The 27,602-nt window shown below is 40.9% G+C and overlaps 1 protein-coding gene across 3 annotated transcripts in view; it reads right to left on the bottom strand.

Annotated features, from left to right (window-relative positions):
• Nucleotides 1-6,048: 6,048 nt before the first annotated feature.
• The window catches only part of DMC1 (DNA meiotic recombinase 1), a 43,448-nt gene continuing 21,894 nt past the window's right edge, over nt 6,049-27,602 (bottom strand). Inside the window, exons 13-15 of one of the 3 annotated variants that reach the window (XM_058741276.1) lie at nt 14,354-14,470; nt 7,712-7,815; nt 6,540-6,615 (exon numbers count right to left, since the gene is read on the bottom strand). In XM_058741276.1, the coding sequence (XP_058597259.1) occupies nt 7,749-7,815; nt 14,354-14,470 (184 nt within the window). In that variant the 3' untranslated portion in view covers nt 6,540-6,615; nt 7,712-7,748. Of the gene's footprint in view, nt 6,616-7,711; nt 7,816-14,353; nt 14,471-27,602 lie in introns of all 3 variants that reach the window. The other 2 variants (XM_058741278.1, XM_058741275.1) reach the window with 2 other exon arrangements.

The following is a 27,602-nucleotide window of genomic DNA, read 5'->3' as shown; positions in this document are numbered from 1 at the left end:
CAGAGCCTAATGACAGAGCCACCATAGCATCTCTGGACTGCCTGGCTGCCGCTTACCTGCCGACGAGAGAAATCCAAACCTTGATTTTAAGACATTGCTATCTTTCAGTTTTTCTTTTATATTCAGCCACGTAAAACCCCGACTTTCCTTTTAAACTATTGATGACTGGTTGGGGCGCCTGGGTGGCTCAGTCGGTGAAGCGTCCGACTTCGGCTCAGGTCGTGATCTTGCGGTTTGTGAGTTCGAGCCCCGCGTCAGGGTCTGTGCTGACGGCTCGGAGTCTGGAGCCTGCTTCGGATTCTGTGTCTCCTCCTCTCTCTGCCCCTCCCATGCTCATGTTCTCTCTCTCTCTCTGTCTCTCAATAAGAAATAAATGTTGGGGCGCCTGGGTGGCTCAGTCGGTGAAGCGTCCGACTTCGGCTCAGGTCACGATCTCGCGGTCCGTGAGTTCGAGCCCCGCGTCGGGCTCTGGGCCGACGGCTCGGAGCCTGGAGTCTGCTTCCGATTCTGTGTCTCCCTCTCTCTCTGCCCCTCCCCTGTTCATGCTCTGTCTCTCTCTGTCTCAAAAATAAATAAAACGTTAAAAAAAAATTAAAGAAAAAAAAAGAAAGAAATGTTTAAAAAATTAAACCATTAAAGATCGGTATAGAGGAGGAATTTCTCATCTGAGTGTTAAGCAAGCCTCTCCTGGCTTCCTTTTTCTCCATTCCCCAGAAGCAGCATTTGGGAGTCACTTTCTCTGTGCCTTGGTTGGAATTCTAGGTTGCAAGTAGTATAGTCCAACTCTGGCTAACTGAAACAAAGGACAATTTGTCAGAAGGACATTAGGAGTCACTGAATTGGCAGGAGGCTGGAAAACCACCCTGGGAATGGACGGGAGTCTGAGCGACACTGCAGTTTAGCTTTCAGAAACCTGCAGTCTAGCAGCAGGAACAGACTGCCAGGTCACTGCCACTGCTGCTGGCTCTGCCGCCCTGCTGTCACTGCACGAATGAATAGCTTCTAACCCATGTTTTAATCCTTGCAACTGTCACTCAGTGTCCAATGTCTCAGGATAGACCATATGAATTGGGGAGAGGTAACTCTTTTTAAATTTTTTTTTAAGTTTATTTATTTTGAGAGAGAGAGAGAGAGACAGAGGGACAGAGAGACTGTGAGTGGGGGAGGGGCAGAGAGAGGGAGACAGAGAATCCCAAGCAGGCTCTGCACTATGAGTGCAGAGCCTGACACAGGGCTCAAACTCATGAGCCATGAGATCATGATGAGGTCATGACCTGAGCTGAAACCAAGACTTGGATGCTTAACTGACTGAGTCATCCAGGTGCCCTCCCCTTTTGTTAAAAAAAAAAATCTTTTTAGGGGAGAGGTAACTCTTTTTTTTTTTTTTTTTTTTTTGAGAGTAACTCTTTAAAAGAAAACCAGAGTGGGGGGTACCTGGGTGGCTTAGTCATTAAGCGTCCAACTCTTGGTTTAGGCTCATGTCATGATCTCGTGGTTCATGAGTTTGAGCCCCACGTTGGGCTCTGTGCTGACAGCGCAGAGCCTGATTGGGATTCTCTGTCTCCCTTTCTCTCTGCTCCTCCCTGTGTGCTCTCTCTCTCAAAAATAAAGAAGAACTTAAAAAAAAGAAAAGAAAAGAAAACCAGGGTGCTATTATGATGGAGAAATGGAAACTGCACAACCAAAAAAGTATACATATTCACTACATCCAAGTCAGTGTCAGGTGAAGAACACTTGACTGGCTGCAGCTTGGTTTCCAAGGTCCCAACCCCTCTTTTCTCCAGGAAAGATATCTCTTCTCAGGTGTCTTGTCTACTGGATTCCCTATTTTTGACTTGGCCACCTTATTCTGATCTTCTGGCTTTCTGAACTTGGTTTTTCTTTGCTCTTTAAGGAACAATTGAACAGGAAAGTAAGAAAGGGGTGGCAGAGATACTCTATTTCAACGCCTTCATTTTCTAAGGCCATTTTTATTTTATTTTATTTTTTATTTTTATTTTTTGAGAGAGAGAGAGAGAGAGAGAGAGAGCACAGAGGAGGGATGGAGGGAGAAGGAGAAAGAGAATCTTAAGCAGGCTCCACACCCAACGAGGAACACAAGGCAGGGCTCAATCTCATGACTGTGAGGTCATGACCTGAGCCAAAATCGAGAGTTGGCCAGATGCTTTACCGACTGAGGCACCTAGGGGCCCCTCAACCTCTTCATTTTCTAAATAGATACCAGGTTTCCCCAGATCTTGACTTACATGTTTCTGACTGTAGCCAGTATTGAGTAGAGATTGTGTCTTGTGCATCCTGGGGGGATGGTCATGGAGGGTTTGCAGGGAGGTCATGGAGAAGACCTGAATGCCTATTGACCTGTGAGCTGGACTCAGGTGATCAGAGGCTCCTTGCCCCTCGTCTGTCCTTGGAGTATGGATTTCACTTGTGTTTCCCATTTTGCCAAGGACATAGCCTTGAGATAGTGATGTGAAGTTGAGATGCATGGTATAATACGTAACTGAACCCAGTTAAGGCCTCTACATATACTTTTAACATTTGGCCGGCAGGGGCAGGGATCCATTTGTCTTACTGCTGCCCAAGACAAGCCTCATATTTAAGTTCCCTTTGCTTACTAAAATGACCACCCACCAACGGAAAGCCCTGCCTCTTTCTTCAGTCTCTCCCTGCCTTCCACCCTGGGAACCGATTTCAGATGACCCCCAGGAAGCTCCTGAGGAAGTTACAAGCCATCAGTGGTTGACCCTTGACTGCACCTGATTCTTACTCACTGCTATTATGGGTTTGTGTCCCCCCCTAAAATTCATATATTGAAGTCCTAACCTCAGAATGTGACCTTATTTGGGGATAAGGTCATTATGGATGTAATTAGTTAAATTGAGGTCATACTAGAGTAGGGTGGGCATCTAATCTAACATGACTGATATCCTTAAAAAGGGCCAATTTGAACACAAAGACACACACACACAGTAAGAATGTCATGTGAAGGGGCGCCTGGGTGGCTTGGTTGGTTAAGCGTCCGACTTCGGCTCAGGTCATGATCTCACGGTCTGTGAGTTCAAGCCCCGCGTCGGGCTCTGTGCTGACAGCTCAGAGCCTGGAGCCTGTTTCAGATTCTGTGTCTCCCTCTCTCTCTGCCTCTCCCCTGTTCATGCTCTGTCTCTCTCTGTCTCAAAAATAAATAAACGTTTAAAAAAAAAAAAAAAAAAAAAAAGAATGTCATGTGAAGATGAAGGCAGAGATGGGGTGATTCTTCTACAAGCCAAGGAATGCTGAAGATCACCAGGAAACCACCAGAAGCTAGGGAAGAGGCATGGAACAGATTCTCCCTCATGGACCTCAGAAGGAACCAACCTTGACCTTGGACTTCTAGCCTCCAGAACCATGAGGCAATAAAATTCTGTTGTTTAAGCTATCTAGTTTGTAGTACTTTGTTTTGGCAGTCCTAGCAAACAAATACACTAACCTTCCGAGGTAAAAGCCCTAATCTCTAGTTGACACTTCCTCGTTCCTGTTCATGATACAAACATAATCTCCTCTCATAGGTCAGAGAACTTTGTCACCTGTGACTCCTGTTTTTTACTGAATCTCACAGCAATTCTTAACTACCTTTTGTTTTTTTTCTAAAATATATATTTTTTAATTTATTTATTTTAGAGAGAGAGAGAGAGAGCATGTGAGCAGGGGAGAGGCAGATGGGGGGGGGGCGGAGAGAGAGAGAGGGAGAGAGGGAGAGGAAGAGGGAGAGAGGGAGAGAATCTTAAGCAGGCTCCATGCTCAGTGAGGAGCCCGACATGGGGCTTGATCTCACCATCCTGGAATCATGAGACCTGAGCCGAAATCAAAGAGTCCGACATGCAACCGACTGAGCCACACAGGTGCCCCATTAATTACTTTTGAAATGTCTATTTCACTGCTACCCCTCCAGTCCCATTCTTTATCTCACAATTTTGTTATTATAACTGTTTCCTAATTGTCTCCCTGATGCCAATGTTATTTCCTTTATCCATTTTCCACATCACCATCAGATTAATCCCCCAACTTCCCATGGCCACAACTTCCAACCGGAGCACACCTAAAGCCTTTCCTTTTTTCTACTATAAAGCTTTCCCCGTTCCTCTGCCTGCCTTTGAGTCTCTACCAAAAGCAAATGGAGGTCACTAACTCTCCTGCCATAGCAAACTGCGAATGCATAGCCTCTGTCCTCATTTGGTAGTCTTTGTTTTTTGTTTTTGTTTTTTGTTTTTCTACAGAATGAATAATGGAGGGAAAAAAGCATGCTTTTTCTAGTGGGTTTTTTTTTAATTTAGTGGGATGTAAGCCTAGAGCTGCAAGCAGCTTCTTGGCTACTGTGTGGGGAAAGCCTGTCTGAAAACAATAGCAGCATGGAAATCATCAGAACAGGAAAAGGAGGCAGGAAGAGCAAGTCCTGATGATGCTGTTTGAGATCTTGGCTCCATCTGTGGCCAATGTCAGCACTACTTCTGGACTTTTCAGTTTCATGAGCCAATGTATTCGTGTCTTCCATTTGCCGCCCTGAGTTTCTGTGGCTTGCAACCAAACGAATTCTGACCAATAAAATCTCTTTTTTGAGCTCTTCTGTCCCCCTTAGGATAAGGGGCGAGAGCTGTTTCTATAGTCAGGTGGAGAGGGAGGACTGAGAGCCCTGACAAATTGAACCCTGGCCTAGCAGAATTCCATGGGTGCCACACAATCTGCTGTGCTGTCCCAAAGTTGGGCCCCAAGGTCACAGCTTCTTAATTCACTGTCCTCAGTTCTCAGCTACTGTTCTCCAGAGCAGGACACAAAAGAGTAGCTGGGCCCAGAGAGCTTTAGCTACACGCCATATTAAAACTAGCCTCTCCACAGAACTATATAGGCTCTTTCTTGTATTAAGCCCTGGTTTCCAAACCCACTACCCACCTCTTGGTAAATTCTCACTGGTGAGGGGGTTACTCAGTTTAACCCAGAAAATTTTTCTGAATTTCCAATCTTGGGACTTTTGTTTCCTTTCCTACCAAAAAGGCTCTGGGCGTCTACATAAATTAGTCCATTCCCCTCCAGGGCTCCACATACCGTGGTATCTTTAGTTGTTATTCAGTTTTTATCAAGTAACAAAATCTTCCCTTCCCCAGGACAAAAGTATGCATTTATATTTGTATACCAAAAGAAGCCATTTGACTTTGCTGAATACAGAAAATCTGCTCCTAGATGACTTTGTCTCTGCTTATTCAGAGAAGCAGCTTCTGTGGTTTAAAAAAAGTAAAAAAAAAAAAAAAAAAAAAAAAAAAGCTCTTATTTCCCAGTACACCACTCTGAACAATTTCTGCTTGTCAGGCTGGTCTCTGTTTCCAAATCCCAACTTCTCTGCCTTTGCACACGCTGTCCCACAGCTTAACCTTTCCTCTCCCATTTTTGCAATCCTGTAATCCAAGACCACACTACTGATTAATTATATAATCACTTGATCTCTCTCATTCTTTCACAACTATTAGTATTTTAACACTAGTATCTTAACTAGTGTTCACATTCTTTGAGGACAGGAGTCATACTTTCCTTGTACATCTTTTAGCTCCAAGCATTGGTGAGCGAATGACAATGGATAATCCAATACCTTGTGTAACAAATGGTACTTTCGATACTTGTATTTTCATATGAAGTGATGCAACATAAGCTATGAAATCTTTTTGTGGTCAATAAAGACTGTCGTAAATATTGCTAGTATTTTAATTTGTAAATACTTTCAATCATACATTCATTTTGAAAACTACATTTTATTTTTGTGTCACAGAAAAACAATATTTTTTGTACATTTCTAAAATTAGTACTCAGAAATTTTACATGAAATTAACTTTAATATATCTTTTTAATATTTTGAATTCTCTACCCCAAACTTAAAATATAAAGCTCATGCACTATTGATTACCCCGAACTATAGAGTTCCTAGTTACCTTCCTCTTTATCTTCCCAATAAAAAATGTTTGTAAAAAATAAAAAATCTAAAAAACACGTTTTTTAAAAGTAATTTCAACTTGTCAAAAAGTCAAATGGTTTAAAATTTAGTTTAATATTTCCTTTCTGTTGCTAAAGGTGAATATACAATTTAATGCTGTAAATACAACAAAAACTTTTGTGTGTGTCCTGTAAACATTCCTTCCTTAAACGGTTCCCTCCTTTGGAAGTGTATCTATCTCTGTTAAGTGTTCAAGAGGGAATGGGACATTTTCGAACTCATGTTTTCCATCTGTTTAGTGTCTCACTTTGGACACTAAAGTGAGGGGATCAGTTATCCCTTCTAGTTTTCAATAGGTTTATATATATTTCAATAGTTTATATGTATTCCTGAATTGACATTCAATGTATAGTTATTACACATCAGAGACTTTTAGCGTAAATGTAAGATTTACATTTCTTTTGCTGACTTTCCTTTAACAATAACACATGAAAATAACAAACTCTTACTTCGAGACCTGAAATTTGAGACTGCTTTGCCATTTCTTTAGTTCCTAATAAGCACTAAGAAGCAATTTGCATCAATTCGCCACCTACTCCTTGGCATCCCCAATTCCTCCAGCAGTTATTGCGAAGGTGGCTTCATTTTCAGGCATCTCGGGGCTAACAGAATACAAGGGAACAGAAGTTTATAAAAAGCTCCATTTCTATAAATACCATATTCATGTCACAGGCATCACACTCCTATCAGTCTGAGTCTCCAGAGACATTTCAGAGTTGCTAGAGCTAAATGTGGACTACAGAAATTTACCCACAAGTATTATCAACTCTCACACTTACTGAACAACTTCCATTTGCAAGGTTCTGAATATCAAGAAAAATTACCCCAAACTTGGAAATAGGCAGAAGGAATAACTAGGGGGTTCTTTTAGTATACTCTCAGGCATTGTGTAGCAGACCTTTAGGGGCTCCGATTTGAAAGGGATGTGCACATTTCTACTGACTAAACTAACGCAGGGGAAAATTGTGAAAGGCTTTGAAGCGAACTAAAAGATTACTGAGGGCCTTCAGTGGAAAAATAGGTTGGGGTGCTTGGGTGGCTCAGTCAACTGAGCGTCTGTCTGACTTGGGCTCAGGTCATGATCTTGCGGTCCATGGATTTGAGCCCCACGTCAGGCTCTGTGAAGACAGCTCAGAGCTCAGAGCCTGGAGCCTGCTTTGGATTCTGTGTGTCCCTCTCTCTCTGCCCCTCCTCCACTCACACTCTGTCTCTCTCTCACTTTCTCTTTCTCTCTCAAAAATAAACATTAAGGGGCGCCTGGGTGGCTCAGTCGGTTGAACGTCCGACTTCGGCTCAGGTCATGATCTCACAGTTCGTGGGTTCGAGCCCCGCATCAGGCTCTGTGCTGACAGCTCAGAGCCTGGAGCCTGTTTCAGATTCTGTGTCTCCCTCTCTCTCTGCCCCTCCCCTGTTCACGCTCTGTCTCTGTCTCAAGAATAAACAAACATTAGAAAAATTAAAAAAAAAAAACAAAAAAAACATTAAAAAAAAGAAAAAAGAAAAGAAAAGAAAAGTAGGTTGCCCAGGACACCCTTCCCAGTTCCCCAGTTCTGTGACGACCCTGCCTTCCATTGTCTTTGAGCTATTTACAACTCTGTAAATTGTAGGTAACCAAGAGTAATACAAATTATTCTTGTCCATAGAAATGTAAATTGTATGAGGAGGAATACAATGGATTATTGTCCTATGGATACTGACCTGCTTTTGATCAATTTATAATTCATGTTAGCATTCCTCATTTGGCGCCATATGTGTGCTCATTTGATTTTTTCTTTGATCTGGTTATAAAATTGTATTGGTTCCTGCATTAATTAATGAGTTAAATAAAATCTTTGACATTTCATATTTGTATGTGATTGTATGGTCTTTAAATTTTTACCTTTTAATTTATTCTACAACACTGTAGGAGTCAAGGTTAATTTGTAGAAAAACGATAGCAATGGAGATGAGTTTTGTCTGAGGGTAATACAAATGATGCCACGCTATAGCACTGGAATCATTGTGTAGAGAAGCAACTGATTTCCCTCCAGTAGAAAAGACAACTTCAAATGCTATAATTTATCACCTTGTAGGATACTAACCAGTTTTCCATCTATTTGCAAATTTATTTCATCACTCCTTTGATTGACTACGTAAATCTCTGTCAAATTATCCTTTGAATCAATTTCTTCATCAATTAAGGAGTTGAAACAAGACTTTGACATATGTTTTATATTTACTTGCAAGAAAGTAATGTTTTTAAGCTTATGAAAATCATGCCTTATTATATACTAGATCTTACAGATTTCACAAAAATAGACAGTCTACCAGGTGAGGGGCGCCTGGGTGGCTCAGTCAGTTAAGCATGAGAATTTGTTTCAGGTCACGATCTCACAGTTCATGAGCATGAGCCCCGCTTTGGGATGAGTGAGTTTGAGCCCTGCTTTGGGTGAGCACAAACCCTGCTTCTCTCTCTCTCTCCCTTGCTCACTTGTGCCCTCTCTCTCTCTCTCTCTCTCTCAAAAAAAAAAAAAAGAAAGAAAGAAAAAAAAAGTCTAACAGGTGGAACTATGACAAATGACAGATATGCAAAGTAAGGTAAATTTCATAAAGTCAATATATATATTATAGAACTCTGAAGAGAGGAGGCATTATCCCAACTAGGTTGATTAGGGAAGGCCTCATAGATAAGCCTCTAGAGGCTTTTGAGGCAGAATTGAGTGGTATTCCAAGTAGAAGGAATAGCATGAATAAAAAATTGGAATGGAGATACTTGTTTTGTAGATAAGAAAGAGAAGACTGGGGCGCCTGGGTGGCGCAGTCGGTTAAGCGTCCGACTTCGGCCAGGTCACGATCTCGCGGTCCGTGAGTTCGAGCCCCGCGTCAGGCTCTGGGCTGATGGCTCGGAGCCTGGAGCCTGTTTCCGATTCTGTGTCTCCCTCTCTCTCTGCCCCTCCCCCGTTCATGCTCTGTCTCTCTCTGTCCCAAAAATAAATAAAAAATGTTAAAAAAAAAAAAAAAAAAAAAGAAAGAGAAGACTAAGAAGTTAGCTTTAGATATGTTCTGTTTAAAGTACCTGTGGGATACTCCTGTAGAGGAGTTCTGTAAGCAGTTGGAAGTGAATATCTAAAGCTTGAGTAAAAGGTTAATAAACAAGAAATACAAATTTGAAAATCACTGATCACAAGAGAAAGAGCCTACTGCTACTTTGTGCTGTTATTATATCCAAGTTGTGGTGACTGTTTAGTAATATTAATAGCTTTCATTTATTAAGTATTTACTAATTTACTACAGGCTCCTTTTTTTTTTTTTAATTTTTTTTTTAACATTTATTCACTTTAGAGACAGAGAGAGACAGAGCATGAATGGGGGAAGGTCAGAGAGAGAGGAAGACACAGAATCTGAAACAGGCTCCAGGCTCTGAGCTGTCAGCACAGAGCCCGACGTGGGGCTCGAACTCACGGACCGTGAGATCATGACCTGAGCCCAAGTCAGTTGCCCAACCGACTGAGCCACCCAGGTGGCCCATTACAGGCTCCTTTATATTATTTTACTTAAATCTTATGAGAACCCTTGGGTATGTATTATTATCCACATTTTACAGAGAAGATTGAGGTTCAGAGAGAAGTAACCAGGGGGCACACTGCTGGTAAATGATGATGCCAGATTAGAGACTAAAGTATTTGACTCCAAAGCTCATGTTCTTTTTTTTTTTTTTTTTTGAGAGAGAGAGAGAGAGAACAAGTGGCAGAGGGGCAGAGAGAGAGACAGAGAGAGAATCCAATGCAGGCTCTGTGTTGTCAGGGCAGAACCTGATGTGGGGCTTGAACTCACAAACCGTGAGATCGTGACCTGAGCTGAAATCAAGAGCAAGATGCTTAACCCACGCCCCCAAAGGTCATGTTCTTAACCAGACTAAAATACCTCTCAAAGTTGGTTTTTGGTTTTTGTTTTGTTTTGTTTTGTTTTGTTAGAGGGGTAGAGATTAGACTATACACTCTGAGCACCCTATGGGTCAGGTTACTTCCCTTAGGAAATAGCGGGGGGGGGGGGGGTTCCCCTGAGGATAGCAAATGGGCTATAAATAAGGCTTGCTAAGCTAAAACTACAGCTGCTAAAAAGGCCTGAACAGAATCAGAAAAGAATGTTTGATGGCAAATACTCAGCTGGCCACTTACAAATGGCAGGAAGATAAGGAGATGAGAAAGAGGGAAGCCTCGCAAACTATCTACAAAGTTGAACTGGTGTTTTTTTTATTCTGTTCTAGAAACAGAAAAAAAAATTACTTCCGAAACTTGACCATTTGGGTACCTTTTCAATTTTTGGTAATTATTTAAAATTTGTTTTTCCTTTGAATTCAGCGGGATTCTTTGTTTCTACTGTCCACTGACCTCAGATATGCTAAGTAGAATAAAATAAATGGGGTTTTTCTTGGTTCAAAAGCTTTAAAGGGAGAATAATGTATACTTGGGGGCCAGCAATAGTTACTTATGGGAGCAATAACTATAGTGACATCCTACGGAAAAAACTGAGTCCCTTTTTGTAGTCACTCCTGTACATCTGAGAATTCTTCTGATAACCCCTCTCTGTTCAATTCCTTGAGAATTTTGTGTTTTTTTTCTGAACAGGAAATGCCTTTCTACTACGTCTGTATAAAGTAGTAGCTGAGGCCATGGGACTAGCTATGACTGTCCTAAATAGATCATCTTCAACAAATTAAAAAATGGTGTAAGAGTAAAAGTGTCGGCCTTAGGGGTGCCTGGGTGGCTTAGTTAGCTGGGTGTCTGACTCTTGATTTCATAATCTCATATTCTGTGAGTTTGAGCCCCATGTCAGGCTCAGTGCTGACAGCATGGAGCCTGCTTGGGATTCTCTCTCTCCCCCTGTCTCTCTGCCCTTCCCCTGCTCATGCATGCTCTCTCTCTTTCTCAAAATAAATAAACTTAAAAAAAAAAAAGAAAAAGAAATAAAGGTGTCAGCCCTAGATTCAGACAGCACAGATTCTAATCCTGATTCCAATCTTTATCGATTGATTTTGGGGGAGTCCATTCATTTACTCATTAAGAAAATATTTATTGAGGACCTGCTATATCCTTATTGTAGGCGCTTGAGATCTAGAAGTGAAAAAAGTAGACAAAGATTCCTGCCCTGTGGAACTTATATTTGGCAAGAAGAAGAAATGGATAATAAATAATGAACATAATAAATACATTAGGTAATATGTTCGAAGATGATGAGTGTTATGGGGAAAGAAAAAATAGAGCTGGGTGAGGGAGACGGAAGTGTGGCAACTGGGAGGAGTTGCGATTTTAAATAGGGAGACCTAGACAGGTATTGTGGAGAAGGTAACATTTGATCAAAGACTTGAAGGAGGAGAGACTGGTTACCAGAATGAGGGCTATGTGGGGAAAGAGTATTCCAGGCAGGGATAACACTAAGTGCAAGGCCCCTAAAGTAGAAGTGTGCCTGGCATGTTTCTAACAGCAAAGTGCCCTCTGGGGTTGCAGTGCTGTGAGAAGGGGGAGAACAGGGGAAACAGGATAGGGATATTTACATAGTGCTCTGTAAACCACTGCAGAGACTTGAGCTTTTATTGTGAGTTAAAATGGGGAGCCAGTGGAGGGTTTAAAGCAGAGGACAGATATGATCTGACTTAATTTTACAAAGGTTCACTCTGGCTTCTATGCTTAAAATAGACTGTAGGGGCGCCTGGGTGGCTCAGTCATTCAAGCGTCTGACTCTTGATTTCGGCTCAGGCCATGATCTCACAGTTCATGGATTTGAGGCCCGCATCGGACTCTGCACTGACAGTTGGGAGCCTGCTTGGGATTCTCTCTCTCTGCCCCTCCCTTGCTTGTGCTCTCTCTCTCTCTCTCTCTCTCTCTCTCTCAAAATGAATAGAGTTTAAAAAAATGGAATGGACTGTAGAGAGGCAATGGTTACCTGTTTCCTCATGTGGAAACTATGGATAATGACTTCCATCTCTTAGGGTTGTTGTTATAAGTGATGAAATATATATATATATATATATAAAGCACTTGGTGCAAAGCCCAGGACTTGGCAGCCACTCAATGGGTATTAGCTACCATTATTATTAGCATCATCAACTTCTCAACCAAAAAGTTTCCTTTAAAGTCAAGAATTCTTTGTGGGAAATCTTTAGGGACCAGAAAGAAGGGAGGACAAGCTGCATAGCAAATTAAGTTTTGACATTTTAAGCTCTGATCTAGTTTTGGTGTTTTTATTCAAATTTATGGAAATTTGACATTACTAACCTCTATGATAACTTTAATTACCCTTTATTGAGTATGCAGAACCCTAGTATTCTCCCAAGACTGTAGGACTGCAGGAGTTACTTGTTCCTACAAATAGGGAGGATCTGATAAAATATGCAAATGATTGAATTCATTTGTTAATTCAACAAATAGTAATTGAGTTCCTACTATGTGCTACATACCATGTTAGGTGCTGGGGACATTGGTGAACCAGACTCAGTTCCTATTGTGAGGGAGAGGTACATGTAGCCATCTGATGTAATTCAGAGTGAAAAGTGTTTAGGGAAAGTTCTAAGCACAGCAATCTGTCTAAGATGCAGACCAAGAAATTTATATTTGTGAAAAGATGGAAAAATCCTACTACCTATTTAATTCAATAAAGAACATTTAGATTGCTGAAGCTTCATAAAACACAGAATTTGTATATTATAGCTTATAGGGACGGGTCATGAAAAAATGGTCTAAATAAAAATCAGATAAATGGGAGAACTGATTATTTAATGTTTATTCGATGACAGCTCATAATAAGTACCGTGATACATGGCAAAAACCAGATTAAGAGCTCATGTGATTTCCTTTTGCTGATTTTTCCTCCTTTGGGTAGAGTTATTACAAATCTTCTCCTTGTTGCTCAGGGTTGGCTAATAAATCAGTCACAAATACTGCACACGTATTACATCTCAGGCACTGATGGAATACAGCAGTGAGCAAGAGAATCGTGTCTCTATCCTCGGGGAATTTGCTGTCTAGCAAGGATGAGATACATTATATAAATCATTACCAATGGAATATAAGCTCTATGATGGTAGGGCCTTATCTTTTTGTTTTAGTCATTGTTCTATCCCCAGAACCTCAAATAGCTGGTATGTAGTATGTCTCTCTGTAAAAATTTATTGTTTGGGGCGCCTGGGTGGCTCAGTCGGTTGAGCGACCGACTTCGGCTCAGGTCATGATCTCACAGTCTGTGGGTTCGAGCCCCACGTCGGGTTCTGTGCTGACAGCTCAGAGCCTGGAGCCTGTTTCAGATTCTGTGTCTCCCTCTTTCTCTGACCCTCCCCTGTTCATGCTCTCTCTCTGTCTCAAAAATAAATAAACGTTTGGGGCGCCTGGGTGGCGCAGTCGGTTAAGCGTCCGACTTCAGCCAGGTCACGATCTCGCGGTCCGTGAGTTCGAGCCCCGCGTCAGGCTCTGGGCGGATGGCTCGGAGCCTGGAGCCTGTTTCCAATTCTGTGTCTCCCTCTCTCTCTGCCCCTCCCCCGTTCATGCTCTGTCTCTCTCTGTCCCAAAAATAAATAAAAAAAAAACGTTGAAAAATAAATAAATAAATAAATAAATAAATAAACGTTAAAAAAAAATTAAAAAAAATTTATTGTTTATAATTTTTCATTAAATATGTGAAGTACCACAAAAGAATATATAGTACAGTAAAGGGTACAGCCTAGACTGTAAGGGTTAGGGAAAGATTCCCTGAGGAAGGGATGTTTAAACTGAAACCTAAAAACAAAACAAAACCTAGCAGAAGAAAGGAGAATAATATATCTCTATCATACTCTGTGCACGGACACAATTTGGTTGTGGAAAATCATATTTCCCTGCACGGACACAATTTGGTTGGAATTGATTCTTTCATTATCTAGGTTTACTGTAACTTTGGGAGGCCAGGGACCAAGTCTATGTGTCAACAGAATCTCTGAATCCCTAGAACCTAGTCCATAGTAGGGACGTCACAATGAATTGAATACTTTCTGAGAAGGAAATTCAAGCATGTAGTATCTGCCAGTGGCATAATTACAGCCCCTTAGGAGAGGCAATTCTATTTAATGCCATATGCTCAAGAATCTGATTAAAAATAAGAAAATATTGGGCGCCTGGGTGGCTCAGTTAAGCGTCTGACTCTTGGTTTCAGCTCAGGTCATGACCTCATGGTTTGTGAGATGGAGCCTCACATCTGGCTCTGCACTGACAGCACGAAGGCTGCTTGGGATTTCTCTTTCCCTCTCTCTGCCCCTCCCCAGCTTGTGCTCTCTCTCTAACAAAAAAAAAAAAAAAAAAAAAAAAGGGAAAGAAAAGAAAAGAAAATATTTACCTGTCATAAATCTTGGCAATTCTCAGTTCTCCTCTTCCTTTTCTTAAGCTTATTCTTGTTGTTGAAGCATGAGCCAGAATGTGTCCCCCGATGGGTTTTTTGGGGTCTGCCTGAAAACTGAATTAATAAACACCTTTTCAGGATTTTTTTTAAGTTTATTTATTTATTTTGAGAGACAGAGCACAAGTGGGGGAGTGGCAGAGAGAGAAAGGGAGAGAGAGAATCCCAAGCAGGCTCTGCACTGTCAGTGTGGAGCCTGATAAGGGGCTCGAACTCATGAACTGTGAGATCATGACCTGAGCCAAAGTCAGACACTTAACAGACTGAGTCATGCAGGTGTCCCTACACCTTTTCAGGTTTTATCATATGGACTATATACAGTAAAATCTGCAATAAGGAGGGAATTTTTCTGTGGAGAACAGCAGGGGATGGGATTGGTGTATGTTCTAAGCAAGCAGAGGCTCATTTGTTAACTATAGAGTGGGGTAGTGTTTGGAGCTGCTATGTACCCCATTGCCATCCACTTCAGGCTTTTGAGAGTCCTATGATGAACTGTTTATGTTTTGATTAAATTTTTAAAAGGACAAAACACAAATAAAACATTATTCACTGTCTTAGGGTAATTCTTGGGGGTAAGTGATTTTTCTTCTTTATAAAATACAAAGATTGAACTTATTCATTCACTTATCAGAAATATTTATTAATGGCCTACTATGTCCCAAGCACTATTCTAGTCTAATGAATAAAAAATACCCAGTTATCCCTATGAGGACATGATGTAAATGAGAGCAGATTGAGAACTTCCTTCTTAGTCATTAACTGTATGTTGGAAGCCTTCAATGTTGCGCTCATTATGAATTTTCAGTGAGAATAATCTTGGAAATATCTGTGTCTTTATTACTTAAGCCTAAAGTTTATTCTTCTAAAATAAGTTGCAGAACAGATGAGTTTTTACTACATTTGTTCATGTGGATTAAAAAAATATATGATTTCAAGGTAGTTACAAATATTATTGATGCTCACCATGAGAGATCTACTCACTAGGGGACTGACACTTCCTTGGCAAGAAGTGAAAGGTTCTTAATAACCCTAATAGTGGACGCTTTACAAAAACCAAGTGCAAAAATCCTTACTAAAACACTGGCAAACCAAATCCAGCAGCATATTAGAAGGACTATACATCATGAACAAGTAGGATATGCCTTAGGAATACAAGAGTGGTTCAACATAGGAAAATCATCAGTGTAACATACCATGTCAACAGAATGGAGGAGAAAAAAAACCCCACATAATCTTCCCAGCTGACGCAGAAGAAAACCTAGGCCTTGAAATCATCAAGAAGGGGAACTGAATATAAACTAACAGGTTATACTTGATCAAAATAAACTGTGACGTAGCATAATAACCTCAGCTTTGGGAGAATATGGTTACAAGTCATTTTAAATTCTGCTTGTTCCATGAAGGTGTTGAGAATTCTAGTTACTCGAAGCAAGAGCATGGTGTAGTAAGGATGTGGCTGACTGGCATGAGGTTAAATAGATTGTAGGGTAGTGAGGATAAGAAGCTCTTTGGGAAAGGAATCTGCTATTATAAACTGCTGCTCGATTAAATGGTTTCGGGGGTTAGGACCGGAAGATCCCTGGCTGGGGCTGTTAGGATTGGTTAAGATTCAGCAGGTCCAATGTTGGAACAAACACAGATCGTTAATTTTGAAGTGAACCACTATCAAGAAAGCAGCAGCCAGAAAGTTGAGACTGACAGCAGTTAAGTCAGAAGGCTTGGGGTTCCTGGGTGGCTCAGCTGGTTAAGTGGCTGACTCTTGGTTTCAGCTCAGGTCATGATCTCACAGTTTGTGAGTTCAAGCCCTGCACCAGGCTCTGTGCTGGTGTGGAGCCTGCTTGAGATTCTTCTTCTTCTCTCTCTGCCCCTCCTCCACTTTCTCTGTCTCTATTGCTTTCAAAATAAATAAACTTAAAAAAAAAGTCAGAAAGCTATAGACCACATCCGCTTTACCCATTCATCAGTTAGTGGACATTTGAGCTCTTTCCATAATTTGGCTGTTGTCAATGCTATAAAAATCAGGGCGCATGTCTTCCTTCTATGTAGTATTTTTGTATCCTCTAGGTAAATACCCAGTAGTGCCATTTGCAACAATGTCGAGGGAGCTAGAGAGTGTTATGCTAAGCAAAATAAGTTAGTCAGAGAAAGACAAATACCATATGATCACTCATATGTGGAATTTAAGAAACAAATGAGCAAATGGGGGAAAAAGACAAGTAAACCAAGAAACAGACTCTTAACTATAGCAAGCAAACTGATGGGAGTGCCTGGGTGGCCCAGTCTGACTCTTGATTTCAGCTCAGGTCACGATCTCACGGTTTGTCGGTTCGTCGGTTCAGGCCCCGTGTGGGGCTCTGTGCTGACAGCGTGGAGCCTGCTTGGGATTCCCTCTCTCTGCCCCTCCCCTGCTCATGCTCTCTGCCAAAATAAATAACCTTAAAAAAAAAAAAAGATTTAAATAACAAACTGATGGCTACCAGAAGGAAGGGGAGGGGGATGGATTACATAGGTGATGGGGATTAAGGAGTGATGAGCACTGGGAGCTGTATGAACTGTTGAGTCACTAAATTCTACACCTGAAACTAATATTGCACAGTATGTTAATTAATGGACTATAAATAAAAACTTTAAAAAAAGAAGGTTAGGTTGCTTTCTGCAAGGCAGCTGAAGGGGTAGAAAGCAATAAAATGATCTCAGCTGGATAAAGTAGCTGGAGTTGAGTTGTCTGTATAATGCTTACAGATCGATACCACTCTTTTTTAATGGAATTAAATTGTCCAGGTCATCCTACATTACCAGTGGTTCTTCAAGGTCTTAAAAGAATCCTATGTTCTATACAGACAGGCTGCTTGAGGTGCTGATGATATCAAACAGGTCTGTGCACTCCGAACTTGCAAATACTATATTTACACTTCCCTAATGCACTTTTCATGTTGTGCCCTTAGTGCTATTATTATTCACCTGTTATATTCCCCCTCAATCTCTCTGCTATTACCTGTCACTAAGCTCCTTAAGGGCAAACAAAACTGGATTTAAGTTTGTAGCAAGCACCTATGCAGTGGGTCCTCAAAAACATTTTTGAGGGGTGTCTGGGTGGCTCAGGTCGTGATCTCATGGTTCGTGAGTTTGAGCCCCACATTGGGCTCTGTGCTGATCGCTCAGAGCCTAGAGCCTGCTTTGGATTCTGTGTCTCCCCCTCTCTCTCTGCCCCTCGCTTGCTCACGCTCTGTCTCCCAAAAATAAACATGAAAAAAATTAAAAAAAAATTTTTTTGAACATAAGATATGGAAGTTACAAAAAATATCAAGAATATTGGATGATAGAAAGATTAGTGCTTCCACAAGTTAGACCGATTAGAAATTTCTGTCAAGGGGAGACAAGGAGAGTAAAGCTAAATGGGTGAGGACAGGTTTCAACAGCTATGGTTGCTGCTTCTCACAGATGGTCTCTCAGTACTGCTTAGTAGTTCTCCTATATGAGCATGGTTGGTGTCCTTAAGCCCCCTTGTCCATTCTTGTCCCTTCATCTTGGATAACAATGCCTGCTTCTTTGTAACAAAAAAATGAATGCTCTCAGGAAGAAACTCCCTCAACTTTCCCTTCTTCCTATCTGCCATTTACATACTTACCTACGATTGTAGTCATCCTTCCTACTTCCCTCTCCAACTTTTCTTTTTTTTTTTTTATTTTTTTTTAATGTTTATTTTTGAGACAGAGAGAGACAGAGCATGAACGAGGGAGGGTCAGAGAGAGAGGGAGACACAGAATCTGAAGCAGGCTCCAGTCTCTGAGCTGTCAGCACAGAGCCCGACGCGGGGCTCGAACTCATGGACTGTGAGATCATGACCTGAGCCGAAGTCGGCCGCTTAACCAACTGACCCACCCAGGCGCCCCATCTTTTCTTTCTTCTTATTCCAAGTCCTCTCACACCTTGATGCCTTTGCACACATACTTCCCTGTAAACAAAAGCCCTTTTCCCACTGTGTTTGTTCATTTACCCACTTACCCACCAAGTGTCAGCCCTTCTTGGAAACCTTGCCTGATTCTCTGAAACAGAGTAGAGCCTGCCTTGTCTGTGCTTTCATGCCACCATACATTCCTTTCAAAGAATAGTACATTGGAATTTTAAATCCATGGGTCTCAGTCCCCTACTAAATCCTTATTCATCTTTGTCATTCCAGTGCCTAGGAAAGTGCCAATAATGGAAAAGGCACTGAATAAATACTGTTGAATGAACGGAGAGGAGGACAGTTTGGGTATCCCTGGTCTAGATCTTTCTGGATACAGATTTTGTGACACACCTTCAAAGAAGTTACAATTCAAGGAAATTTTGAAAGGTGTTCTGACAGAAAGGTAAATGTAAAAGGAGACAGAATTTCTCTCTAATGGAAGTAATCCAACCCCACCCCATTACAGATAATTTAAAGAACAGAAAGGTGGAGCATTTAGATGGATAGCCATGTTGTTTTCTTAGCAAATTATTGTTTGCTGTTACCGATGTGGTATCTTATGCACAAAAGAGAACAGGTGGGGCGCCTGGGTGGCGCAGTCGGTTAAGCGTCCGACTTCAGCCAGGTCACGATCTCGCGGTCCGTGAGTTCGAGCCCCGCGTCAGGCTCTGGGCTGATGGCTCGGAGCCTGGAGCCTGTTTCCGATTCTGTGTCTCCCTCTCTGCCCCTCCCCCGTTCATGCTCTGTCTCTCTCTGTCCCAAAAATAAATAAAAACGTTGAAAAAAAAATTTTAATAATAAAAAAAAAAACAAAAGAGAACAGGTACTACTGCTTATTACTGATTACTGTAGGTGAGGAGCCTGAATGTTAAGAATATTATCTCCAAAGGGAGATGATTTGGAATGAACTAAATGGGGAAATAAATTACAGAATATGCAAAAGTACTAAGAAAACATATAGCAAAGATATTATGGGAAGAAAATGTCCTCAAAAGTGATTCATAAACTAAGAGGTTATATGTCATTCAAATAGATTTCAACATACCATAACAGCCTTAGCTCTGGGAGAATACCAAGCCAAGTCAAATTTTACTTGAATTTTACATCCATCAAGGTGTTCAGGATTCTGTACAGAATTTTGCCTAGAATTTATGCTCTTAACTTTTCTTATAGGTCACTAACACTTGGTTAATTTATTAAGAGATATAGACTCTTCCCCAGAAAAATGCACATATGTACACACCCAAACTTTTCATGTAAGTTTAAGGGATTCATGGTTTCTCTCTCCTCTAATGTCAATGGCTATTAGTAATAATAATAACAGCTAAGATTTATTGAATCCTTACTATGTGGCAGATGCCCTTCTTAACTTATCCAGTGATTTCCTTTTGCTTCAATTCCATATCTAGTAAATAACTTTGGATTAAAATTTGAATTCCTACAGAGGTCTGCCTACAAGGAGAGAATGCACTGGTTGTAAGAACCTCAAATGTAGTTACATTTTTCATTGGCCCTCTGATCTTTCACGAAGCCTCTTGAGCTTGTGAGTCTGCCCCTGAGAAATGGATTGGTTCTCAGTAGGCAGCCCAATTAAATCTCTGCCTATAAGGCTGAGGGCTCTGAACTCTGGTCAATTCACCAGGGTAATGGATACATCCCTGCAAAGTTTCTCAAATGACAGCTCGCCAGCCTCTCCCCAAGCATATAAGGCCCTGATGTACTGTGTAATATATGAGCTTCGGAGTTAGACCAGGTTCAAGTTTAAGCATTGTAAGTGTCTGTTTCTTCATTTTTTTTTTTTTTTTATTTTATTTATTTTTGGGACAGAGAGAGACAGAGCATGAACGGGGGAGGGGCAGAGAGAGAGGGAGACACAGAATCGGAAACAGGCTCCAGGCTCCGAGCCATCAGCCCAGAGCCCGACGCGGGGCTCGAACTCACAGACCGCAAGATCGTGACCTGGCTGAAGTCGGACGCTTAACCGACTGCGCCACCCAGGCGCCCCCTGTTTCTTCATTTTGAAAGGGGTGGGGGGTAGTAAAAGTATCTAACTGGTAGGGTATCTGTAAGAATACAGGGTATCTGTAAGGCATTAGCCCAGTGGCTACAATCATCTGTTTTCCTAATCCTGACTCAAACACATATTGTCAGTGTAACCATGGGCTAGTTACTTAGCTTTATGAACTTTGGTTTCTTTAACGGTAAAATGGGATCAAAAAGACTTTACCTCTTAGGGCTACCATGGGGATTCAATATATATGTATAATTTTTTAAATGTTTATGATTGAGAGACAGAGAGAGACAGAGCGTGAGCAGGGGAGGGGCAGAGAGAGACGGACACACAGAATCCCAAGCAGGCTCCAGGTTCTGAGCTGTCAGCACAGAGCCTGACGCGGGGCTCGAACTCACAAACCACGAGATCACGACCTGAGCCGTAGTCGGATGCTCAACCGACTGAGCAACTCAGGCGCCTCTCGAGATATATTTAATATAACTCATTGAAAGCCTACTACACGCCAGGAGCTGTGTCAGGTCACTTATGTACATTAGCTCTACCGTTACACTAATCTCGGCACATGAGAGATACGAAGTAAATGGTAACTTAATTATTTAATTAAATGATTCAGTTAAAACAGTCACTCTTTCAATGACATGTAAACCAAGAAACTTTTCTTAAAGTTTCTTTGAACTTCCTGAGTATTCTAGCAGTTATAACTAAGGACTGAAGTTAAGTACGACAAGGTATAGAATTCCGCATCCTTTGAGAAGGCTTTAATTTACTTCTATTTCTGATCCAGTAAAAACAGCGTCAGAAAACCACCCACATCCCTCCTTTAGCCTATTCTTATTTCCCTTTCTTTCATATTTTCTTCTCTTCTTTCCTCCTTTTCTCAGGGGATGGGAGAATATGATGAGTGGGAGGAAGAGAGAGGGGTGGGTATGAAGAGAGGCCAAGAGAGACTGTGTCATTTATCCCCATCTGGTTGAACAGACACAGTGTATTACATTGTTGAGGGTAAGACCCAGAAGAGACTGACCTCCCAACTTCAAACCAGGGTGCTGGGGTCATGAAGTACAAGATTGTGGTGATGGTAGGGCAGGTTATATTTTCCTAGGACTAGCATAGGGAGGGTAGTGCAGTGAGACTAAAAGAGCATCAGCTTTGAAATCAAAGATTTGAAAATCAAACATTTGATTTGAACCTGGGTTCAAATCCTGTCTCCAGATTTTATTTATTTAGAGAGGGCGTGCGCACACAGGGAAGGGGCAGACAGAGAAGGAGATAGGGAATCCCAAGCAGGTTCTGCACTGACAGTACAGAGGTCTACGTGGGGCTCAGTCTCACAAACTGTGAGGTCATGACCTGAGCCAAAATCAAGAGTCAGATGCTTAACTGACTAAGCCACCCAGGCACCCCCAGCTCCCATTTTTAAACTGTATGATTGGGCAAGTAGATACTCTGAGCCTCTATTTCTTCCTTTACAAATTAGGAATAATAATAGTATCGACCTCAAATACTGGTTGGAGTGGAGACCTTCAGGGGTCTGTGCAAGGGCAAGTTGGTACTGTCCCTGAGGGACAGCTGGAACTCCTGGTACTTGCTAAAGGGGAAGCTTTTGGATGGAATTTCTGAGAAGGGGTCTACTGAGGAGAGAAAGGCTGAGTGAACATACCCAAGAATGGGAGGATCCTTTGAGATTAAGGGAAGATATGGAAAGAAGAGTACTGCAAAAAGAGAAGAATTTGGGGGAAAGAGAAAAGATTTTTTTAAATGTTTATTTATTTGTTTTGAGAGAGAAAGAGACAAAGCATCAGCAAGCAGGGGAGAGGCAGAGAGAGAGAGAGAATCCCATTGGCTTGATCTCATGACCCTGAAATCCAGAGTCAGACACTTAACCGGCTGAGCCACCCGGGCGTCCCAAAGATTTTTTTTTTTTTTTTGAAAGAGGTAGAGAGTGTGAGTGAGCAAGCAGAGAGAGAAAGAGAGAGAGAGAGAGAGAGAGAGAGAGAGAGAGAGAGAGAGAGAAAGAACCCCAAAGCAGGGCTCAAGCTCATCTGACATGGGGCTCAAACTCACAAACCGTGAGACCATGACCTGAACCAAAATTGGATGCTTGACTGATTGAGCCACCCAGGTGCCCCCAGAACTTTACTTTAAAAGATTTTATTTTTTAATATTTTTTAATGTTTGTTTATTTATTTATTTATTTATTTATTTATTTATTTATTTATTTATTTTTTGAGAGAGAGAGAAAGACAGAGTGTGAGCAGGGGAGGGGCAAAAAGAGAGACACAGAATCCGAAGCAGGCTCCAGGCTCCGAGTTGTCACAGAGCCTGATGTGGGGCTCAAACTCACAAACTGTGAGATCATGACCTGAGCTGAGGTCAGACCCTCAACTGACTGAGCCACCCAGGCTCCCCTAGAAGATTTTATTTTTAAGTAATCTCTACACCACCCAACATGGGGCTCAAACTCACAACCTCAAGATCAAGTCATGCTCCATTGACTGAGCCAGCCAGGTGCCCCAAGAAAAGATGGTTTTTTAAAAGGGTTATGTTTAAGAAGTTTTGTTAAGTAATTCCCCCCACTCCCACCATTTTCTCATAAAGTATGCAGAAAAATCTACACTTTTTTCAAAAGTTTGAAGATGGAACTCTGGGTTTTGAGCTAGGGGGACACATAGCACTATTCTGAGATTTGCTTCATAGAAAGAACAGGGAGGCCTAGGGAGCCTGAGTTTTGCTGGGTTGATATGAGAATTATGTAAGATGATGCATAAAAGCATCTGGCACATGGTGAGCAATCAATAAATAAAAGTCCTCTTAATCCCTTAATGGAACTCAAATAGTTTATTTTTATTGTTTATTTATTTATTTAAGTTTTTATTTTATTTAAGTAATCTCTACACTCAACATAGGGCTCAAACTCACAACCCCAAGACCAAGAGTGGAATGTTCTTCTGACTGAGACAGCCAGGCACCCCTGAAGCTCAGATAGTTTAAATAACTTGCTCATGGTCACCAGGCTAGTGGACTTGGCTTAATATTTCCTCTTTAACCATATTGCCTCTTAATTTATGCAAATGATGTCGAATCAGTGGGTGACACCCCTAGAGAATAAACTGCACATTTACAAGACCACAAATGTTCTAAGATGACTTCTTGTCTTAGCAAAACAAATACACAAATGAAGTAGGTGGCAACATCACGGTCTTATTTGTTGCTCCTATTATTTGCCCTGGTATGGGGCTTTGCGGGCTGGTACTTTCACTTTTTATCTCCAAGCCTTCATCAGCTGGATCACTCTACTTCTAAAATCTGTATCTGTAAGCCTCGTCTAGGAGCTAACGCTCTGCTGTATGATACAGCAGCTCCTTGCCTCTATAATTTTGTTCCTTTTTAATACGATGTGCCATCAAGTATAATGCATGGGATATAAGCCTCAATTATTGTCAGTATACTTGGGGACTCATACCAATTATAGTGCTATTTCTCTGACAGGTCCCAGGCGAGCTGCAGCTTGGAGTTCTTCAACACTGAGAAACAAAGATTTTCTTTATTGGAGGTTTTCTAATAGCATTTGAGATCCTTTAGTTTAAAACTGTACTGTTGTTGTTGTTGTTTGTGATTGAGTTGTGGCAACTTATGTGCTTTATATGAAGGCATGCATTTAATTTATATTGTTATAATTTAACATACTTCAGAATATACTAATTATAGTGAAGTTTGATTGCTCACAACTTGGCTCAATAGAGGAGATGATGTTTCAAAGCAGAGTCACCCAGCAAAAATACTAGTCTTTGTTACTTTCTCTGGCTCTTGGCTCACTTCGTTATAAATCTCCTCCTCTCTTCAGTTCCTTCAATTATTTCCTCTCTGTCACCTCTCTCTTTCTCCTTTTAGTGTCTTATTGGAGTCCATTCAAAATGGTTTTACTCTTTTTGAAACTTTCTACAAATAGAAGAAAAAGAACCCCTATCTGACCCAATTTCCACAGATCTCCTTTGCCTTCTAACTCTAGATAGACAGTTTTGGCCTCTGCAGTGTTCCCTCCTCACACCTGAAGAAAGAACATTGCTCTTTAACTTGTACTGTTTTATTTGAATGCAACCCACTTCCTCCCTCTGAGCCAATGAGTCATTTTCTCTTTTTAAAGTGAGCCCTAAAAATCTTCCATTTCTCTTCAGTTTAAAATTACACTCTTTGTGAAGTACTTCATGTCCTGTGTATGAAAGACACCCTATAAAACAGAGAAGATTGCCTTAACCACTCAAGGACTACAGGCAATGCGTGACCTACCAAGTCTTCACAATTTTAAGTGGACATCACTTATTTTCTTCTTTATGAAGTCAAGGCACATAGTCTTTTGCTCACTAGTGAATTCCCAGAAGGTTGGTACATAGTAGATTTTTCTTTTTTTTTTTTTAAATTTTTTTTTCAACATTTTTTATTTATTTTTGGGACAGAGAGAGACAGAGCATGAACGGGGGAGGGGCAGAGAGAGAGGGAGACACAGAATCGGAAACAGGCTCCAGGCTCCGAGCCATCAGCCCAGAGCCTGACGCGGGGCTCGAACTCACGGACCGTGAGATCGTGACCTGGCTGAAGTCGGACGTTTAACCGACTGCGCCACCCAGGCGCCCCCATAGTAGATTTTTCAATAAGTATTTATTGAGTGAATAAGTGATCGGCTTCCCCTTCTCAATTTTTTTAACTTGCTTCGTACCATTCATGCAGTTAATGTCTTTCACATTGGAATCTCCTGTGATTAAGTAGAAAATACTCATAAAAGCGTATTGAAAAGTGCAAGTATAAATTGTAGAAGATGCAGCAATATTCTTAGGGTTAGTTTAGAAAATGCCTAAAGAGGGGTGCCTGGCTGGCTCAGTTGGTGGAGCATGTGACTTTTTCTCTTGAGGTTGTGAGTTCTAGCCCCACATTGGGTGCAGAGATTACTTAAAAATAAAATCCTGGGGTGCCTGGGTGGCTCAGTCGGTTAAGCCTCAGACTCTTGATTTCGGCTCAGGTCATGATCTCATGGTTGTGAGACAGAGCCCTGCGTTGGGCTCTATGCTGAGTGTGGAGCCTGCAAGATTCTCTGTCTCTCTCTCTCTCTCACAAAAAAAAAAAAAAAAAAAAAAAAAAAAAAAAAAGAATTCTCTCTCTCCCTCTGCCCCTGTCCCCTGCCTGTGCGCTCTCTTCTCTCTCTAAAATAAAAAAATAATAAAATGTTAAAAAGTTAAAAAAATAAAGAAAATGCCTAAAAAGAGACACATACATTTCAGTACAATTTACAAAATTTACATTGGCATATCAAATATCCTCAAGTACATATGTCAATGACCCATTTATCTGTTATTAAATGATATATTGCCTCGGTTTAAAAATTTTTTAATGTTTATTTAGCTTTGAGAGAGACAGAGCATGAGTGCGGGAGGGGCAGAGAGAGAGGGGGAGACACAGAATCCAAAACAGGTTCCAGGCTCTGAACTGTCAGCACAGAGCCAGACACGGGGCTCGAACTCATGAACCAGGAAATCATGACCTGGGCCGAAGTCGGACACTTAACTAAATGAACCACCCACGTGCCCCATCTTGGTTTTAAATAAAACTATATTGCAATCACCAGAGTAATAATTGATTTAACCAAGAATCTTCAATGGATGCTAAAACCAAATGTGAAAGCTTATCGCAGAACATGATATTTACACACATAAAGTATCACCCCACAAACTGCTTATTCATTAAAAAGGTGAAAAGGTATTTTACAGTGGGGAAATCTTGTTTAACACGATCTTAATCACATGATCAAACTTCTCATCACTAATAATGGGACAAACTGCCATCATGTGTCCCCTGATACGATCTATAGAGAAGGTCATATTATTGCTTAATAATTTTCCCGCCAAAAGTGTTTACTATTTTAACTAATGAGGAAAAACACCCTCCAAATTGAGGGACATTCTGAAAAACAGCTGGCCTGTATTCTTCAAAACCGTCAGTGTCATAAAAGCCTAACAAACACTGAAGAGTTGTTTTGATTAAAGGAGACCAAAGAGACAGAACAACTCCATGTAGTGCGTGATCCTCATTAGTCCCGAATCAAAAACAAAATGTAAAAACCCCACCAGCTATAACAGACATTATTGAGACAAGTGGAGGCACTTGAATACAAATGTATATCAGATAACACTAGTGTGCCGATGTTAAATTTCCTGACTGATACTTATATTGTGGTTATGTAGGAGAATGTTCTTGTTCTTACAGGAAATATGCGGAAGTATTAAGAACTGAAGTGTCATAACATCTGTAAATAATTCTCAATTGTTCCGGTGGAAAACCTCTCAAATGGTTCACTAGAAAACACACACACACACACACACACACACACACACACACACACATATTTGAATATGCATGTGTACCTATGGAGAAAGAGATTTTACACACATGTATACACACACACACATACACACACAAACATGAAAGAAAAAATCTGACAAATGTTAAGAATAGATGACCCTTGGTGAATTGTATATGTGTATTCATTGTACTAGTCTTGTAAATTTTCTCTGGTTAAAATTTTTTTCTAAATATAGGCTTGTTGAAAAGACTGACATCACGAATGTGGGGTTATTTTGATTGCTTATTCAGATACATAATGTTCAAAATATTTGATGGTGGCAACTAATTTTTCTTTGAATCTTCTGTTTTCATCATCCTATTTTAGGTCTCCTTGCCTTTCTGTTCACTGCCATCTGTCAAGCAGAGCCATCAATAAGTATGTAACGTGCACAGACACCTCAATAGATTCTGAATATGCCTAGTGTGAACTGAAGTTCTGTTTCTTCTAACAGGAGACTTCTCTCATAGGACCTCTTATGTATCTCCTATAGAGAGCCTCCCTTTTTGTTTTTGGCTGACAGCTTATTAGCACAGTAGAAGCCATTCATGTATATGGAATATAAATTTTTATCTTTTTCTTATTGTCCTCCAATATCTTTTTAGTCTTAGACAAACGAGGAGCCCAAAGTATCTCTGAAAATGGTTAAACTATTGCTTCATCCTGTAAAGAACTAGAGATTCTGGAAAACAAGTGATATTTGCATTTATAAAGTAATATGCACTGTGCAATAAAGTGATTTGTGATATATTTGTGCCCACATCAGAACTGATCATTCTGGAATTATTTTCTATTCTTCACTCTAACCTTTTTGATATTAATTGAAACACAAAAG

Source organism: Neofelis nebulosa, chromosome 8 (genome assembly GCF_028018385.1).
Source record: "Neofelis nebulosa isolate mNeoNeb1 chromosome 8, mNeoNeb1.pri, whole genome shotgun sequence".
Taxonomy (NCBI): domain Eukaryota; kingdom Metazoa; phylum Chordata; class Mammalia; order Carnivora; family Felidae; genus Neofelis; species Neofelis nebulosa.
Note: the sequence above shows the minus strand (reverse complement) of the source record. Positions and strands in the feature narration are given on the sequence as shown.